Here is a 19,691-nt window from a genome sequence, read left to right on the forward strand (position 1 = left end):
GTTTTATGGATCATGCTAATGGGGCCATCAGATCATGTGCAACCTGGTGCAGACAAGAACAGTCGAAAACAGGATTCCCTCTCACATTCCCCGCCTCTTACCAAGCCCGTCGACCCTACAGCTCGACACACACCGACGCAACCTACGCCTGCAAAAGCGGTCAACGGAAAGAAGGAGGAGGTACAAAGCACCGCCGAGAAGGCAGCAGGCTCCCAACCTCGCAGTCAGCGACCGTCGCTGGCGAGGGGTCGCAGCACCGAAGACAAGAAGGGCCCCAAGAGCGACGTCGCCACCTTCAAGAAGGACGGGAGACGAAGTTCCTGGATCGCGACCTTCAGCTCCAAGTTTGCATCACCCACACCTTCGCGCAATTCCAGCGTCGAGACCCAACCGCAGTTGAACCCTCCTGCCAGTGTGACGTCCCCTCAGCCCAGCCCCAGACTCGAAATCCCCAACCCTTTCAACAAAAAGGAATCGACGCCTCATGTCCAGCAAGACGCCAAAAAGGAAGAGAACAAGCCGGCGCCCGTCGCCCATACTCCCACACCGCCGCGGCGACCCTCAGTCTTGGTTGCTGCTGGCAAAGAGACCAAGCTAGACCACCCGGGTTTTCTCTCGAGTGCCTTGCGCAGACTATCATCCTCATCTAACGCCAATCTGGGCAAAGGTGCCGGTTCTGGGGCGATTTGTCCACGCAGGATCTTGAACGTTGATCCGAATAGGGAGCGAATCACAATCGGCGAGTTCGACCAGAACAAGCTCAAAAGAGTTGCGTTTTGTGTCGACGTGGAAATCGCCGGATTTGCGTCTCAAGCAGATGAGGAATCAGAGCGTCTCTCTCGTCCCGGCGATCCAGCTAGCCAAAAACAGAAACCTTCCACGCCTGCAAATCCGGCACCTGTCAACAAGGACGCAAAAGATGCGAGGCAGAAAGACAAGGGTGAAGGTGCTGCGCTTAAAAACCCTCCAACCGTGCCTGTATCGGAGCAGCCTCTGTGCGCCCCTGGTTCCGAGGCCGAACAAATAGACAAAGTTACAGTTGAAGATGCGGCGCCGCCCTTTGATCCTCAACCTGCGCCGACTACACGCAAAAAGGAGAAAAAGAAACGCTCGGAGGCTGAACGGAAAGAACGCAAAGAAAAGAAAAGGAAGCACGCGGAGGCCAATGGTCTCGTTCCTCTGGAACTGACCCGAGAGGATGACGATTCCGATTCGAGTCCCAGCACGACTCCTCCCGGATCGTCAACCCCTAAACGGCCGTCAGACGGTCCTACGACCGACCCCTTACGCATATACAAGCGATGTTGCCAACTCCGTGAAACACCTGTCTTGCCGAGGATGAAGGAGCAGATCACAAAACTCTCGGCGACCTTGTCGGAAGCACCTGGCACCGTCGCAGTGATGGATCTGTCAGGTTTGCATATGCAGTTGTCGGACATCGTGACACTCGGCGACTGGCTTGCCATTGTGCCGGTGCGGAAACTCATGTTGGATGACTGTGGTCTCACGGACGAGGGCGTACGCGTGATACTCTCGGGACTTTCAAGCTGCAAGTCTGTCGAACAAACGAAACACAACCGAAAACTTCCCAAAAGGCTTCCCGGTAGTCGAGGCAAGGAAGAGATGGGCGTCATTGAAAAATTGTCGCTGAAAGACAATCCGGGAATCACCTCGACCGGCTGGAGACACATTGGACTTTTCATGCACATGTCGAGGTCGCTGAAAGCGATTGATCTGTCGGGTATCAAGTTTCCAGCCTCTGGCGATTTGTCTTACGCTTCCTTGACGAACAAGTCTGCCGGTCAGACGGTGCACGAAACAAGCTCCAAATCTACCGATTTGGCATCTTTGATCATCCATGCCTTGTCAGAACGGCTGGGCGACAGACTCGAGGAGTTGATTCTGAGCGGCTGTGGACTGTCGACAGTCCATGTCCGGGACGTCGTGAACTGTGCCATCAAACGTAAGATCCGACGTTTAGGTCTTGCCGACAACAATCTCGAGGAAGAAGCGGTGAGGCACGTCGTCCGGTACATCAAATCCGGTGCCTGTGACGGCCTTGATCTGGGCAGCAACGACTTGCATGGCATTGTGCACGTCATCGCCGAGGCAGCCGATGAAGAATGTCCTCTTTTCGCCATCAGCCTCTCCGACTGCAACCTGACACCGATCGATCTCAAGTCCATATTGCCACCGTTCACTAGACTCACAAATCTCAAATTCGTCGATCTTTCACGCAACAGGGCCTTGTTCGATCGCGATCCCAACGCGGTTCCAATCTTCCGCAAACTGCTCCCTAAAATGGCACCTCTGAGACGAATACACTTGACGGATGTAGGCCTGACGCCGGAGCATGTCATAGCTCTGGCCGAGATACTACCGGACTGCCCGTCGTTGGCTCACATTAGCATCCTGGACAATGCCCCCCTCGTCCACTCCATGAATTCCAAGGAAGAAGGTGCTCAAGAAGAAGCTTGTGCCTTCTTTGCTTCCCTGATGACAGCGGTCAGATTGTCGGAGACCATCATGGCCGTTGAGATCGAAGTTCCCAGTGCAGACAGCAGCGAGGTGGTCAAGGCACTCGCTTCACAGGTTGTCGCTTACAGTCTTCGGAATATGGAGCGGACCACTCTCGACGAAGTCGGTCTCAAGTCTACCGCCCTTGCTGACAAAGATGCCCCGGAAGTTTTACTCCATATCGTCGGCCATATGGAAGGCTACTCGGTAAACCTTGACAAGGACGAGCCAGCTCCCGACGAAGACTACATGATTGCCTCGACCGGTATTGTCAAGTGCCTCGATGTGTTCTTGGGAAGTAAGGACGGCAACAGCCGAACGCATTCGAGGAACATCAGTCCTACCGCTAGTGGTACGGCGACTCCGAGGAACGATCTTCGCCAACGAAGCATTTCCAAACCACGGGATGTTAGCTTGGAACTGTGCGAAAGTGCCAGGAAGATCAGAGCCCGGTTGGGACCTGCTTTGATCAAAGAGGATCGTGCTGGAAATGATGCAAACTATCGTAAGTTAGGCCATGTCATTCAATGTTTGTCCGCTGACACCATCCTCTAGGGCGTCTGTTTTTCCTCGATCAAACTCTGCAACGAATGATCCAGCGTTTCGAGGATGAATATCCCGAGGCGAGACGTCTAGCATCGTCACCACCAACGGCAAATGGACTGCCTTCTCCGGATCCATCCATCGATGCCTCCATTCTTTCCGCGTCGGCCGATTCCAACGGGTTGATCAGAATGACATCTGCAGAGGAGTATTTTCCTGCCGATCCCGACGGCTCGAAGAAGGACCAAATTCTGAAATTATCGCGCACACCTTCAACTACATCTCTCGTCGCCAAAGCCTTCACAGATGAAGAAGGACGCATGCATAGATTCGGGCAAACCATGCGACGAGAAGTGCTCAAGCCGACAGGAATGGACGACATCTTGCATGGCACGAGGCTTGATGACCCAGCCGAACCCCCCCATTTAGCTGCTCTTCGGGCCAAACTGGAAGAATTCAAGGGTGATGATATCAGGTCCAAGGTGGAAAAGCTGGGGGTTGACAATGTCATTCGCGAGCTTGGGTTGAATGCTCAAGAGCTGCTTATGTTACGAGAAAATGACCCGGAAGGATTCGAGACTTTCAAGGAGTCTCAATTGGCCGCACAAATCAACGCCGGCCTCATCGATTTGCATGAGGATTATGAATATGGGTTTCGATAGTACAGAGGTCGTACATTGATTGGATCTGGAGACTGTCTGCATCATGAGCGTTCTTTGCGGCTGATACCTTTTGCACCATGCGTCTGGCATAACGCGATGTTACTTGTGGCAACTTTGAATCTAGGGAGCGCTCCAGGAAGATATACGTACCATGTGATACCCCTTTGTAGTACACTATTAACAGACAAGATTGATAATTAACATTTATCCCTTCACTTCTGATCATTGTCACGCTTTGCACCACCATCATTTCGCACTTCTTGGTGATACAACAAAGATGGAGTCTCTTCAGGGTGACAAACTCGGTAAGTATAGCGAACACACTAATTGCGGCCCGTGCCGGCCATAGTGCCGGCATCGGTACTTTGTTTATCCGATGCTGGATCTGTGAATTCAAGGTGAAACTGACTTTCATTTCACTCAGATGAAACAACCTCCGTCCCTCTACGCCAGACGCAGGGTACTCGAGAACGTCGATGTGCCATCAGCTCTGTCTCTCCTGTGACAGCTTGTTCTTCCTCGGCCACTCCGGAGGATGAAGAAATCTGTCAACCACCCTGCGCACCATCCGATCCCATCGAGTCGAGACGGTTTCTCCGAGCGCAGCTTGTCAAGCAAATCAAAGCGATTGTAGAACGACGTCACCGCAAAATGGCCAGCAACGCTTTCCCTCCCCTCGATACCTCCATGCCTGGTGGAAATCGCGCTGGGGCGTCTCCGACGACCTTGCAAGCTGGTGGATCGGTCAATGGCAACGGGGTCGGCCCAGCGGCGAATTACATGGCGCCTCTGCCTGTCGGACACCAGCAAGACTTGAACTACCTCTACACGCAGATTCAAGAGCTAGGAGGCATTCTCAGAAGCAACCGAGAGAAGGTTAATGTCATCACGCGTGCGGCGGAAGAGGTTGCGGTCTGTCATATCCGGCTTACTGCTCGCCCACGTCCAAAACTGACTGCTGGTAGAAACGCACCAACGGAACACTTTCGGAAAGTGAAGGTGGCCAGGAAAGTGACAGTGAGTCCTCCCTCTGCCGCAGTCGGATCCAAGCCGCCCTGACACTTCCTCAGAAGCCCGCATCCGTGAATTGGAACGTGAATTGGCAAAGGCAAACCATGTCGTCGATCTCTACAAGCACGAGCAGAAGGAGAACACCAACTTGATTGCAATGTACGAAGACGCCCTGGGAACCGCCACCGAGCAAATCCGCAATTACAGCGGCGACACCGAGGGCCGGTTTCTAGCCCAGCGCAGATACTACAACAACCTCCTGCAACAAGAAAAGGACGAGCACCTCCAAAGCCGGTTGGACCGGGACCACTGGCACGCTCAGACTTTGAGGGTGTGTGAGATGATTCGCACTGCATTTCGGTTGCGTACGGACGAATGGAGTGAAGAATACACGGTGATCGCAGGCCTCCAGGCCGAGGTGAGGTGTCTTCGGCGCTGTTTGGGGATGGAACCTGAGCAGCCGGAAGAGGAGACCGGCTGGCCATATCTCAAAGACATGCCGTTGAACGATCAAGCTTGATTCACATGTATCGCATATTGCTGGGCGGGGAGTTCAGGAGGGGCACATTTGACAAGGCATTGCTCGGTGGTGTCAAAAGATAGCTCTGCAAGGGAGAGGTCCAGCTGTCGAGGTACCAGACGCGCTCACGAAGGGCAATGATGTACAAATTATGAAGATCACTTCCCTACGCTTCTGGAGGGGCTGGACTGTGACAGATTGGCTTTCGAGTACTCTGCAAGAGCTCGGGGGCATCCAGTCTATCCTTTTATGTCAAGTGCATTATTTTTCGCTTGCATTGGACCGATAAAACGGGGTTCCCACAGGTGGATGAAATACCCGAATCAGTAGTCAAAGGGATCGAACATCGCGCTCATGGATCTGTTTGTCACACGTGAGGTGTCTATGATTCCAGAAACAGTCTCGACCCCCTACCTCCTTGTTTCCATCCCTGGGATAGACGTGTCGCCTGAGGCGGGACAGGAGTGGATTTTGAGGGAAGGGAGCCGTGAGGAGGCAGAGACGCGCTTTGTGGGAGACATGAGTCTGTCCGATGTGGCAGTGGTAGTGGTGGTGGGCGACAGCAAAACAGGGTCCGTTGGAGCAAAAACTGGGGTAAGGGACGAGGATAAGAAGAATGGATGGTCGGAACAGGTTTGGTTGACATGTGTATAGAAACACGCTATCTTCGTTGGGATCCGAAGTATAAGAGAGTTTTCGGATCGAGAAAAGATGGAACAAATTGGTGTCAGCATCTATCTGGATTGGCCGATGCCATTATTTTGGAGGGTTGGGAAGAATGCGGCAGTGGCATGGCTTGGTGGTCTGGTGGGGGCAGTTCTCGCGTTGAAGGCGCGGCGCAGGCAGGCAATCAACTCATTCGCCATATTCCACCTTGTCCTCAGATACCTTCACCTATTCACCTATCCGTATACCAACCATCCATCCTTACCTATTCTACACACCCCTGCACACTGCAGTCATCCTCATCTGCTCAACATCATCATTATAAAGAACGAAGCTCTATCCGTATCGTCGTCCTGGTCGCTCCCTTCTTTACTTCTCCGTCCTCCTGACGCCCCCTCCGTGAAGCCTCGAGTCGGCCAGCCCTTGCTTTACGTGAGTTGACAGCTCTCGAGACGCGCTCAGGTCCCTCCGCCCTCGGCGAGCTGTACGGAGTAGACTGACGTCTCTCCTGCATTCCTTCAGCCTGCCCCGCTCCGTCCAAGATCTCTCCGTTCTCTCGGTTTGCACCAAATCGATTACTACTCTCTGCCGCGTCCTCCGAATCTGTCCAGGCGTTCCTCGCTTGCCGGTGGAGACTGCTTGTTGACAGCTACACCAGTCCAGCTGTCAACAACTGCATCCGCGCCTTCGCCACAAACACTATACTGCCTGGACTTTGTCTACTTTGGGCCTTGGTCTCCAATCTTTGTTCCTTCTGGGGCCAAAGTGGCCAGACTCACCCGGAGTCTGCATCCTGGTCTCCCACCTTTTTCGGGGCGCCCATATCGTCTCAACCACCACCAGACTCGCCACCAGGCTACACTTGCTATGAGAATGGACGACTCTCTTCAGATAAGCAGAGCGAAACCGCCCACGTCGGTCATTCTTTCCTCGCCCAATAGTTGCCCACATCTGCTCGTTCCTGACGTGGCAGTCAAGCGTGTTCTACACACTTATGCACTTCTTGAAAGCTATCGGTACCCGTCCGTGAAAAGTTGCCTTTCATACCAACTGTCAATTCTTGTCAGATTGAGGACATACGTGATGGTTTCCGAATTGTCTTAATCTCTCCTCCTGTCACTTGTGACGCCATGCCTGCCACAGGTGCCATACCGAGCCCAAAGCGCTCGAGGGTGTTATTTGGCGTCCTTGCCGCAACATACCCCATTTGGTCCAGTCCGTGCCAGCCTTCTGGGCGCTCATGCCCATCTAGATTGTTGCCTCCCCGGTTCGTGTTTAAGAATGTCCTTCGTCCGCTTCATCCAGACCCTGGCTAGATCAAACACCGATTTCGCTCACCTTCCACGTATCTACAGGTCTCGGTATCTGCACAGCATCGATCTTATCAGAACAGCTCAACGCGCATCACACCAAGAAAAGCTCGGATCTATCATCTGTCAATATCCTCCGTCCGTTCCAGCAGTCATTTTCAAAACAAACAAAGATCGTCAGGGTGGCTGCCCAGTGCTCGACTCGACCACACGACCGTTCCACTCACGTAAACAGCTTGTCATCCTCTCAGCCACTCCTGTCCGTTTGTCGGACCTGTCCTGCCACTTATCTGTCCGACAGAAGACCGACACGTACTGAGGAATGTTCGTTTGTCAGTAACACTTATATCAGGCTCCCTTGATCACTCTAGCCTGGACATCTCTCCCCGCCATCTCACATCCATACTCTTCACCATGTCTACAGGACCGTCGCCTCTACCTTCACCCTTGTTGAATGATCAGTCCGGATGGTTCCCATCCGACCGGAGTGCTAAGGCTCGGTTCAAGGCCCTGTTTACTCGTGCCAAGTCCGAAAAGGCCGGCCGGCAAGGTTCATCCAGCATCGGTTCCGCCCAGCACCTTGAATCTCGGCCATGCGCTTCACCTCAGGCCAATTTCGCGACCCGCGGTCGTAGCACCACTTGGTCGAACAAACAGCGTGAGTCCCAGCACAGCGGGAAGCAGCAGCGGTGTCGGAATATGACTTCGTGGGACCCTCCTCCGCTGATCCAGGCCTACACACAAGCGAAGATGCACACTTTTCTAGACATTCCGTCCACCTTGACCGACACCCTCTTCAGGAACAATCAGCAGAGAGACAGCACATCCGGAGAGTCTTCTTCGCGGTCCAGTCTGGATAATCATCTTTTGTCAGCTGCGGCTGAAGACGCGGGCTTGAGGCACAAACGGAATTGCTCGGGTGCCAGCACTTGTTCTCTCAGCCAAAAGCTGGTTATCTTGACCCGTTCAGGCTACATTCTGCAGTACCACGCCGACGGGTTCAACGACCGTCTTCCCGAAAAAATCCTCGAACTCGGCCCTGACTCTTTGGCCTTTGCCAGCGACGATATTCCTGGAAAGCATTGGGTTCTGCGAGTTTCCCACGCTGAACAGTCGACATCACAAGCCTCGAGGAATACCTGGTCGAAGTTGATGTTCAAGCATTCCGAAGACAAGAAACTCGTCAAGGATCTTCTCCTCATCTTCGATGATGCCATCTCCCTGGGACTGTGGCTCACGGCCATTCGCAAAGAAATCGAACTACTCGGAGGTTTGCAATATCGACCCGACTCTAGAGGTCCTGAGGAGGACGAGTCGAAATTGCCCAGTCACCCCCCCCTCAGGGCTCGGAGAAGTCTTCCAGTGTTCTCCCGTTCGTCGTCTCATCTCCCCGTGGAAAAGCCGTCCTCGCCTGTACTTTTGCCACCAATGCCACAACGTTCTGCTCGCAAGATCTCAAGGTCGACAACCGACTCGTCCATTCATACCCTTACGGATCTGGACAATATCCGGGAACCATCATTCTCTGATGACCGCTCGGTTTCCACCGCCCATACCAGCTTCACCAGCTCCACGACTTCTGGCTTTCACGCCGTTGACTCATTCTCCAGCGCGGAATACTATGAGCCTCCCGTACCGGGCGATTCTCAGTCGCGCGAGTCTACACCGACTCAAGACGACCTGGGAGAACTGTCGATGTACATGGCAACGCCAAAGAGAAAGAGACGTCCGAACCCGCCGCCGCCACCGCCACCGCGGACGACTTCGTTGGATGGCAAGCCTGATACGATCCCTCACGACCTCCTCGTACCCACCAGCCATTCCGATCATCAGGCAGCTGCTTCATGGGAGTCAAAGGCGAGACCAATTTCCACCATCGCCCCTCTCCCAGAACCCGGCCACATCAGGAAGATCTCTGCTCGCTATCGTTGCGAGCTGCAAGGATTGCCCCCGCAGCCCTTGACCCCAGTGTCAAGACCAGGAAGCCTTCGAAGTCGCAGCTCTTCCTACACGCAAGACTCGCCGGATGGAGTTCAGAAACGTTCGGCCTCGTACAGCCTGTTCCCCAAAACACCCTCTCAAGACCAATCTCAAATTATCTCATCGGTTGGCTTGCCTTCTCCTCCAGCCACCACCCCTGGTGCCGCTTTTGAGAGTATGTGCAATGTAAGCGGACTTGGGCCGGATACAAGGGATGAGGAGAAGGAGCAGATATCAAGAGGCAGTCAGCTTGCCTCGAGAAGATTGGGAAAGGCGCTTTCTATCGATACGAGGCATGCCGAAGCGGCCGGTGGACACATCGGCCACCCTCAAAGGACACCTTCGGTCACCGACGCACACTTGGAAACTTGTTTTGGAGCGCACCCTGACGCCCCCCGAAGGAAGTCATCGGCCAAATCGTCCTTGTCAACCATCACGACAACCACTGGAGCCGCACCCCAAGTCTTGCGCAAGCACCGTCACGTTAGGTCACGAAAGAGTATGCCATCTCTTGTCCATCCTTCGACGCCTCCATCGGGACCTCCTCCTAGCGGACCTCTTCCTGCCTTGCCCACAGAGACATGTCTTCCATTGCCGAACAAATTCATCTCGGTCTCGTGTGGACCAATGCCAACAAGGTCTCAAAGACCTCCGTTGAAACACAGTAAAGCCGAGTCGGCCGGCCCCTGGCTGGGGTCTAATACACTGGTGACGACACAACCCCAAGCAACCAAACCTGCCACGACGCACAAGAGAAACGGCTCCTCAGTATCTACCGTGGCATCAGTGCGCCACGTTACCGCCTGGCTGCAATCCGATCGTGTTGCTGCCTTTTCTGCAAAGTGCGACGCAGCACCGACGTTGAACAACATCAACGTCCCTGACAGCCCAGCCTTTAGCTGTGGCTTTGAGAAATTATTGTCATGAGAAATGAAGACGAACTCTTTTTGTTTGATGGAATGACGGGATACGAAAATATGGAATTATGATTTTGGATACGAGATGGGATGAACACTATGATCTGATGGACTAACTCAAGTTGCTCTATATGAATGTGATCAGATGACTCTAATGACTTGTGATTGTTCGTACTTGAGGGTGCTGGCTGTGCGTACCCTGCTGGGGAGTAATCGGTCCTGTGAGATTCGTATCAGGTTTCACCCCCTTAAGTTGGGTGCCGGCAGATGCCGTGAGCTTGACTAAAAGGTGGGCATAACTCAAAGGGGAGGGTGGGAGCATCCCTTTCGAAGCCAGAGATGAGTACGGCAACCAGGTTAGAATCCAGACTGCGTGCGACAGCAGTACTAGTGTAGTATGACCATGTGCGACAGCAGTACTAGTATAGTATGGCCATGTGCGCAGACAAGGTATACGTACATACCTCTGTGCCATGGTCGGTGGAGCATCTGCACTGTCACATTTCTGCCTTGCCTCTGTTTTGGACCCGTGTTCAGCTGGCCTCGCCTCTCCTTCACAAGGGGTGGTGGTTTATGCTCGTGGCGTGAGGTGTGAATTCCTAGTATACCCACTGCTGTCCAGCCACTACCTCATTCGTTGAGCCTCCTACCGAACTCGCCCATTTGATTTCGAGGTGCATGGCTAAACAAGCAGATGCGATGATGAGACTCTTTCCCAAAACACGGTCCAAAAACACCGTGTCCTATGTCCTATGGGACTGTGGATGCCTCAGAAAGATGCATGGTGAACCAACAATTGAATCTGGGACTTGTCCCGGCCAGGTTTCCTCGTGGAGTCTCGATTCAAAAAGAATTAGGAAAAGAGAGCCCGAGCTTTCCTTTGCCAGCTCATGAAGTAGACTTCCAGGAGAGTCCACCAACCACCCCCAGCTAACTGCTGGCAGCTGCAGACCAATTTTGCCTTTGTTGTCCGGTCCATGTTCCAGACTTGCTGAGGTCACTCCACGGAATCCCACTTTTGCAAAGAATCTTCCTGCATCCTGCACGTCACTCGTTAGCGCTCGCATGGAATGTCGGTTCAGCCACGAGACCATTCACGGTCAAGGTCGGAATTGGAACACGATCTCCGTCCTCTTTCGGATTCTAGGGGCACTCGTGCCAGGTGGTTTTGGAATCGTGATACTCTTCTGGCCCAGCTGTGGAGCTGCAAAAGAAAGACCGGCACATCGTAGGGGCTTAGGGGCTAAGCCCGGGAGAGTGGCCCGCGGCACGACGCGTCCACGCGGTCCAAGCTAGGGTAATAGGGTATGCTCCAGCTGTTGAGCTTCGGAGCGGGCTGGGTCGAAATTCAGAGGTGCAGGACTACGGAGTACTCAAATCCAGGAACTCTAGAAATCAAAACTTACTGGTAGGTGACTGGGTAGGTTGGTGCAGTCACGCGCTTTCTGCCTGCGCCCGTTGAATACTCTGCGGTAGCAGCTTGTACGGAGCGGCAGTTGTTGCCAGCTTAGATAACTCCAAAGAGGAGGGTGATGTGGCAGTACCGGACAAGTTGGTCGAACAGCTGGAGGAGACAACGGATGTCAAGATTCCAGATGTTTAGCGGCTGGTTTAAAGTACGTGAAGGTAATCATCGTGATATTGTTCATGGTCAGCAGTGTAGCATAAGGTATGTACTCAGTAGATGCAGATATCGATGCTGCCGGCCTGGACAAATCTGGGCAATGTGATTGGCGGAATTGATCTTCTTCACTATCACACTGCACCTTCGGAAAACATGTACTCTCTCAGTAACTTCCTTGGGCTTGTTCGCCATGTTTCTCGTTGCTTGCCTCTCTCTCGTGCTTGCTTATCTCCTCTGGACTGTCGTTCGGCTTGCCAGCAATTACGTCGAAGCCAAAAAGACTGGCCTACCCATTCTCCTCTGTCCCGTAAACCCTGGCAGCCCACTATGGATGCTCTCCAAAGAAGTGCTCATCCCCATCTTCCTCCGCCTCCCTTTCGGCATCGGTGACTGGGCTGGTAGGGCAGAAGTTGGCTGGACCTTCAAGGAGAAATTTTCCGTCCATGCCCGTCACGGTGAAGCCTTTATCATTGTCTCGCCCGGCGAGAACGAAATCATCCTGGCGAATCCCTCCGCCACAGATGAGGTGATGCGCCGTCGGAATGACTTTATCAAAAACCCGGCCTTGTACGGGATGCTGGACATCTATGGCCCCAATCTCGATACGGTCAATGGAAAAGCCTGGGATCGGCACCGCAAGATCACAGTGCCCCCGTTCAACGAGCAAAACAGCGCCCTGGTATGGCGAGAGAGTGGCGAGCAAGCGGAACAAGTATTGCGCATCTGGTATGGCAAGCAGCAAGTTACATCCACCCAACCCGACGTCCATGCCGTCGCACTCAACGTGCTGTGCGGAGCCGGTTTCGGAATGCACAGCAGCTTCGTCGACGCAAGACTCCCACAAGATGATGAGGCCTCAGTCAAGGAACACATGGGCTATCGAGAGAGTCTGCGGATGTTGCTGGCCAACATCGTCCAGCTCGTGATCTTGGGGTTTTTGAAGAGGGCCGGCGTGCCCAATTGGATATGGCTGGGGAACATGCGCAGGCTATCGCGCGCGTACGACGAGTTCAAGAGATACATGGCTGAAATGATGGCGCTAGAGAAAAGGGCATTTGAGCAGGGCGACTTCTCCAGGCATAACCTGATGAGCGAGCTGGTCAGGGCTTTGGAGCAGTCGAAACGGGTGGCCACTGCTGGGAAGGAGACGGCCACCACCACGACTCCAGGGTTTGCCCTCGGACTGACCGACGACGAGGTCTACGGCAACCTCTTCATTTACAATCTTGCAGGTCACGACACCACAGCCAGCACGCTCCACTTTGCCATCACCCTGTTGGCCATTTATCCCGAATGGCAAGAGTGGATTGCAAAAGAGATCGACCAAGTCCGAGAGGCCGAGTCGACCGGCTTGCATTACTATGAACAGACTTTCCCCAAGCTGCAGAGATGTTTGGCACTTATGGTGAGTCCGCCCAAGCTTGCAAAATGTTGGCTTCGTTGACCAAGGGCAATAGTATGAAACTTTACGACTTTATGGCCCGGTGGTTATGATGCCTCGATACACTGGCGATTCACCTCAAAGACTTCACATCGACGAGGAAGAACATTTTGTTCCGTCCAAGACTGGGGTGACGATCAATTTTGCAGCATTGCATACCCATCCCAAATACTGGGCTCCAGACCCTCTCACTTTTCGTCCCAGCCGATGGATCTCTCCCGCGGACGAGAGGGGAGAAGATGACGTTTGGCTGCAGCCAGTTCCTGGCACGTTTGTGCCGTGGAACATGGGTCCTAGGGTATGTCCGGGTAAGAAGTTCGCTCAGGTCGAGTTCACGCGGCTTGTTTTCGGCTTGTTTGCCGACGGCACCAGAGTCGAACTGGTTCAACAAGAAGGCGAAACCGGTCAAGCGGCGAAGGCAAGAGTTCTAGGCGTGGTCAACCGGGCAAAACTTGAGGTCACGTTGAAGATGGTGGATGCAGAAACGATTGCCTTGAGATGGGTCAAGCCTGCGAGCAGTGTATCCCCCGCAGTGTGAACTCCTCCATAGTTAGGAACGTGGGATATCTCCATCACACCTGCACCCACCATCCACGTAATTCACCATTACACGTTGGCCACAACCATCGCTATTTCCGGGGCGTTGATTGTTCCAACACAAATGGCGCAGACGGCACCTCGCGGAGATGACGAGGACTTCATTCTAGTACCGCAGCCGCCTATGGTGGGGCAGCATGACCTCCTAGAGTCTTCCGGCTGCCGTTATGCAATGGCCACAACGTATACGAGGTGACTGTGGACGAATTGCAGCATTTGTTCTCCTCCGAGAGTCTCTCGTCGGAGGAATACATCCAGTTCTGCCTAGACAGGGTTCAGCAGGTGAACTGAACTTCCACGTTCCTTGCCACTCGGCGCTGAAACCTCCACCTAGACCAATCCGTACCTTGAGTGCGTGATCGAGACGAACCCCGACGCCCTCAAACATGCCAGAGCACTAGACGAAGAGAGGAAACGAGGCAAGATCAGAAGTCCGCTGCATGGGATCCCCGTCTTGGTCAAAGATGTAGGGGCGCCGTCGCTTGAAGGTTTAACACGATCGTGACTGTTGCGTACAGAATATGGCCACGGCCGACAGGATGCAAACCACCGCAGGATCATGGGCTCTGCTCGGATGCATCGTACCAAAAGACGCTCATATCGTCAGTCTGTTGCGCAAGGCCGGAGCCGTCATTCTGGGCAAGGCGAATCTGGACGAATGGGCCGGCATGAGAGGCAGCATCTACTCTCTGGGGTACTCGGCGCGCGGTGGGCAATGCCGAAACCCATATCTGTTGAATCGTTCCGCGAGTTAGTCCTTTCCCTCTGCCAATTTCACCATGGCCTGTTCATTGACCCTTGCCCGCAGATGGCAGCAGCTCTGGCAGTGCCGTATCAGTATCGGCAAATATTGTCCCACTCGCGTTTGGGACAGAGACGGACTGCAGCATCATCAGCCCTGGCATGGTGAACGGCGTGGTGGCCATCAAACCGACCGTGGGGCTCACTTCGCGTGGAGGTGTCATCCCGATTTCGGAAACTCAGGACTCGATCGGCCCGTTCGGACGATGTGTGGCAGACGCGGCGAGAGCTCTCGATGTCATTGCCGGGCCTGATCCCGACGACAAGTTCTCGACGCAGCCTGAAAGATGGCAGCCGAAGAGCTACTGCAACTTTCTCGCCGATCGACATGCGCTTAAAGGTGCCAAGTTCGGCCTTCCCATTAAGAGGTTCTGGGAAGTCGCTCCATTTCCCCAACGAGCAGTGGCCGAAAAGGTCCTGCGACTGATCACGGACGCCGGTGCGGACATCATCTCGGTGGATATGCCTTGTGCAGAGGAGAGATTGAACAAAGACGGGGTGTGGGATTGGTATGTTGCTCTGTGGCCACCGTGCCAAGTTCTAAACCATCACTCACCTGTCCAGGGAACGATACGGAGACAAACACCCAGAGATTGCGGAGATCACGGTGAGCAAAGTGCAGACATACTACTTGATGAACGAGTACCTGGCCAAGTTGAAGAACACGCCCATCAAGACCCTCGAGGACATTGTGCGGTTCAACGACGAAAATCGAGGCTCCGAAGGTGGCCATGCTGGTGACTTGCCGCCATTTCCTGACGGCCAACGACTGTTCCGCCAATGTGTCGAGACCAAAGGCGTCAAAGACAAGACATACTATGACGCGCTGACGCATATTCAGTCACAGTGCCGAGGTAATGGCATCGATGCTGCGCTGCGCCATTTCGACGCCCTGTTGTTTTGCGATGTCAAGGCCGGAGGTATTCAAATAGCCGCTCAGGCCGGATACCCCGTATTGACGATTCCCATTGGTCTCGATCCAGACGGAATGCCAGTTCCGTTGACTCTGCAGCACACCGCGTGGCAGGAAGACAAGCTGGTGAAGTGGGCGAGCGCAATTGAGGATCTGTTGAGAACGCACAACGAAGAGAATTCAACTCCGCTATCATCACGCAGAAGCCGAATAGGAAGAGTGCCGCCGAGCTATATGAACCACCTAAGGAAGAACATTCCGGTGGATCTGGATTATCAATGGCCTGGACGGCATCCTGACCAAGGTTGTTAATCAACGCTGCCCTACTGACCGGGAACTTTAAGCGCTTGTTGTTTATGATACGCTCGGTTTAGGACGAATGAACCAAGACATGGTACTGATATCTCGATTCGAGCTGAATTTGTACGATGTCAAGGAATGGTCTTCCTTTGCCCTTCCACACACAATACTGTGTAGGTAAGTGGATGGAAAGCATGAAACCTTTCTAAAATGTTGCCATGATCTGAAATCGCATGGATCCATTATTGTCTATCACATTTTGAAATCTATATTCTAAAAGGTGGCATCTCTCTATTCATTTTGGTTCATGTCTGGTGATTGTGGTACACCTGTTTCCGCGGCACCGGCTCTATCTGGGCCAGGTTCCTGAATCCTCACTTCGCGCAGACTCGGGGCCGAGGAAGCCGGACTTGATTCGGTTTGAACTGTGATGACGCCGTGATGGCCAGATGCTTGCTTTTCTTCATCGCTGGGAATCACCGGTGCGGTCGGAGCAAATCTGCTTCGTTGTCGGATGGCCTCACCGTACTTGGAGAAGATGAACGGAATGGGCATGAGGAGCACAGCAACACCTCCGATCAGGGACCCTCCACCACCGACTCCTAACGCGTCAAACATGTACTGCGTGAACAGAGGCGTGGTGGCACCACAGGCGGATCGACAGATGGTATTTGCCGCCATGGCACTGGCGGTGTACATTAGGTACGTGTCGGTGAGGTAGTTGAGGTAGGCGACGAAGATGAGGATGATCGACGTGGACAGAAACGTGCCGGCCAGCACGGGGACGAACCAGTGGATGCTGTTATACTCGGCCGTCCAAGCGAACCAAAACATGCTCACGGCGAAAAGGACCCCGGCGCCCTTGGCCAGAAACAAGCGATCTTCCGGTTGGCGAGGGACGCCGGCCAGCATCTTCTTTTTCTCGAACGACGAGGTCCAGAAGACGATGCCGCTGCCGAGGCAGGCCCCAATTGCGGTGCCGATCAACGGCAACTGGCCCACGCCCGAATTCCATCCTCTTTTCTGCTGGAAGACGATGGGGTAGATGGTGAAGAGCATGTAGAGCAGCATGTAGACGACCGAGATGTAAATGGCCACCAGCAGTGAAATGGTGTCGAACAGAATCTGCCAGGGTCGGACCAGAGCGACCATGAACATGTCGTACAGATTCCGGCCCTGAGCCTCGGCGGGAGACATCAGGTGTTGGTATTCCGGCACGCCGGTCGCCCTGATCCTTCGCGCCTTGTTCGTCAGCACCCTCGGGGGGAAGGTCTCGGGAAGAGTGAACATGAGCAGCCCGGTCGCGCCGCCGAACCAAAGGAGGACGTAGAAGTTCCATCTCCAATTTTCCGTGAGCTCCAGAAAGCCCGAGCACATGGGACCCAAGGTCGGGCCGATGAAGGTCATGGCGCTGAACACGGCCATGGCATTGCCTCGCTCGATCGGACCCCAAATATCGGCCAGCACTCCTGGGGAGTTGGTCATGGGCGCACTGGCACAAGTGCCGCTCAACAGGCGCCCGATCAGCAGGGACGCGAAATTGGGCGCAAAGGCGCACAGGAAGTTGAAGGCCACGTAGCCGGAGAAGGAGAGGTAGAAGATGTATCGGCGGCCATAAAATTCAGACAGCGGTGCAAACAGCAGTGGGCCGGCCACATAGCCCAGCAAGAACAAGGTGGTGACCAGACCGGCCGCCTCGACGGAAACATGAAAATGTTTGGCAATGCCCACCACCGACCCCGATGGACTGGACGATGCAAATGTGGCGTTGATCACGAGCGTGATTGATACCACGGTACAGTACCATCGACGGGCGACCGACCATTCTTTGGGGTTCTCGACATCGCCGGGGGCAAAATCGACATGGCCCTGTTCGTTGAGGTACGGCTCGATAGCGGGATCGAGTTTTCCGGACCGGTACGGTTTGGCCGTGGGCCGCGAGAGAATGCGTTCTACCGCATTCATGGCAAAGAGGGAGAGGGTTAACGTTGATCAAGGGGGACAATCGGGAAAAAACCACTGTCAACAATTAAACATCGAGAAAAACAGAAGGGAAAGTCTCCTCTCCGCGGTTGATCGGCCAGGCGGGCCCGTTTCGGCTACGCGGCATCATCAAATTGTATCGAAACGCCGACCGACGCCTCTATCAGATTCCACACACTGCACACTGGCACACTTGGCAGACCCTTTTCGCCTGGGAGGATCTCTTCATGGTCGACGGACGTCAAGAGTGCGTATAAACCAACCGTGCCCCGTTGAACAAGCCCGCATTCCCATCTTTTCCTCCAGGTTGATGGTCAACTCCTTCGAGCATGGCATCGCGGAGTGGGTCTGTCTCGCTTTTTCGGGCCTTATTTTGTGACTTCGGGAATTCCCCACCGGCCATCTTGCTGACTGATGTACGACGTCGTAGTCGTGTACTAACCACGTTCGACCCCTGGAGGGCCTTGCTTCGGTGTCATTATTGTCGTCGACTCCGCTGTGCCCCATGCCTGATGCCTGCAGGTGCCTGGGATTCGAACACGTTTTGGCGACATGCGACCGCGTTCTCGCGCCATCACACCAATCCACAGAGCGAAGAGGATGATTTGTCAAATCCTGCTCTTCGGCCCCTGGCAGTATCAGTATCGGAGCTGTAGTCTGACGATCCAATCACGATGCGCCCAAGCAACAAGCAACAAGGGTTCACTCTTCACTCTTATCAGCCAAGGCTTTGGAACCAGCCAATTATCAATTTCGACCAGATCTGGTGGTACGGTACGGGGCGCACCAGCATAGCATAGCATGTCCGAAGGATATCAAGTACGAGTACAACTTTGTGTTGGTCACCTCCGAATGCTTCCCAGATTCCATCTACTCAGTATGTTGCTGGCCCTCAAACTGCAACTGTTCTCACCCAGAATGGCATCGCCATCAAGGACGAGGTTGCTGCAGCGGTCCTGACAACCCGCTGCACCCTAGAGAAATGAGTATATTGCAAGAAGTCAAGCAAGCAACAAGCAAGCAAGCAACATGGTGGAAATTATCGTTGGCAATGCGGAATCAAATGCCGTTGCTCGGGATAACAAGACCTACCCACGGCAAGAGGCTGATTGTTGTCAGGTGCAGCCAATGCTGGCAAAGACCTCTGATGAAAGGGCACTTCCTGTGGCATCGTGGCATCGTGGCATCAAAAGCAAAGGAAGCTGTACTTTCCTCGGGGAATCGTCGGAACGATGCCCATCATCTCGGGTTCAGGTCCGGGTTCGACTACAGGAATGGCGTCTTACCTGAAGGTTTCGAGATACTTGCTCGCACCCTTCGAGTCTTAAAATTTCTTTGTCTAGGTATGCTCGTCTCTCTACCCTTTTGCTCACTTCTTCTCCTCCTATTATTTTTCCGCCGCTCTAAGAACTCGTTGTCCCTTACTGCCAGTCTAGTATATTTTATACTATAGTGTTCTCTAGGGTCGCCATGCCTACTCTAAATCGCGCTAATTCGACTTAGCTTAGCTTCTCTATAGTACCTTAATAGGCCTTAAGGGTAACGTGCATGATAAGCGAGTGAAACAGACAAGCGAGTGAAACACCTCACCAAATTTCCACACCATCCAACTTTCAATATGATTTTCTCCACCACCAGCGATGGCAACTATTAATGAGGAACGAAAAATAAATCTTGCTCTTTAAGCTATCAGAAAAGACCAAAATCTCAGTATCCGGGCCGCAGCTACGATCTACAAGTGTAATCACGTTACCCTGTCTCGACGACTCAAGGGCACTCCGTCTCGCAGCGACAGTATGCCCAACTCGCGAAATCTGACCTCCCTCGAAGAGGTGACGATAGTCCAGTATATCCTTGACCTCGATGCCCGATCCTACCCTCCCCGACTCGCTGGTGTGGAAGAAAT

The 19,691-nt window shown here is 53.7% G+C and overlaps 6 protein-coding genes across 6 annotated transcripts; 5 read left to right on the forward strand and 1 right to left on the reverse strand.

Moving 5' to 3' along the window:
- Positions 1-12: 12 nt before the first annotated feature.
- A1O3_10444 (uncharacterized protein) lies at positions 13-3,722 on the forward strand (the record flags this gene model as incomplete). The annotated part of the gene is made up of 2 exons (XM_007740534.1): positions 13-3,022; positions 3,073-3,722. 2 exons carry the CDS (start codon positions 13-15, stop codon positions 3,720-3,722), a joined length of 3,660 nt encoding a protein of 1,219 aa, XP_007738724.1.
- Positions 3,723-4,373: 651 nt separating this feature from the next.
- A1O3_10445 (uncharacterized protein) lies at positions 4,374-5,253 on the forward strand (the record flags this gene model as incomplete). The annotated part of the gene is made up of 3 exons (XM_007740535.1): positions 4,374-4,634; positions 4,688-4,739; positions 4,793-5,253. 3 exons carry the CDS (start codon positions 4,374-4,376, stop codon positions 5,251-5,253), a joined length of 774 nt encoding a protein of 257 aa, XP_007738725.1.
- Positions 5,254-7,643: 2,390 nt separating this feature from the next.
- Positions 7,644-10,136, forward strand: A1O3_10446 (uncharacterized protein; the record flags this gene model as incomplete). The annotated part of the gene is made up of 1 exon (XM_007740536.1): positions 7,644-10,136. One exon carries the CDS (start codon positions 7,644-7,646, stop codon positions 10,134-10,136), a length of 2,493 nt encoding a protein of 830 aa, XP_007738726.1.
- Positions 10,137-11,940: 1,804 nt separating this feature from the next.
- On the forward strand, positions 11,941-13,729 carry A1O3_10447 (uncharacterized protein; the record flags this gene model as incomplete). The annotated part of the gene is made up of 2 exons (XM_007740537.1): positions 11,941-13,155; positions 13,208-13,729. The coding sequence occupies 2 exons, from the start codon at positions 11,941-11,943 to the stop codon at positions 13,727-13,729; spliced, it is 1,737 nt and encodes a 578-aa protein (XP_007738727.1).
- A 580-nt stretch (positions 13,730-14,309) lies between these two features.
- Positions 14,310-15,814, forward strand: A1O3_10448 (uncharacterized protein; the record flags this gene model as incomplete). Its single annotated transcript, XM_007740538.1, has 3 exons — positions 14,310-14,538; positions 14,597-15,098; positions 15,154-15,814. The coding sequence occupies 3 exons, from the start codon at positions 14,310-14,312 to the stop codon at positions 15,812-15,814; spliced, it is 1,392 nt and encodes a 463-aa protein (XP_007738728.1).
- Positions 15,815-16,093: 279 nt separating this feature from the next.
- A1O3_10449 (uncharacterized protein) lies at positions 16,094-17,767 on the reverse strand (the record flags this gene model as incomplete). Its single annotated transcript, XM_007740539.1, has 1 exon — positions 16,094-17,767. One exon carries the CDS (start codon positions 17,765-17,767, stop codon positions 16,094-16,096), a length of 1,674 nt encoding a protein of 557 aa, XP_007738729.1.
- Positions 17,768-19,691: the final 1,924 nt, after the last annotated feature.

The sequence above is a fragment of the Capronia epimyces genome (assembly GCF_000585565.1).
Source record: "Capronia epimyces CBS 606.96 chromosome Unknown aczIQ-supercont1.11, whole genome shotgun sequence".
NCBI lineage: Eukaryota > Fungi > Ascomycota > Eurotiomycetes > Chaetothyriales > Herpotrichiellaceae > Capronia > Capronia epimyces.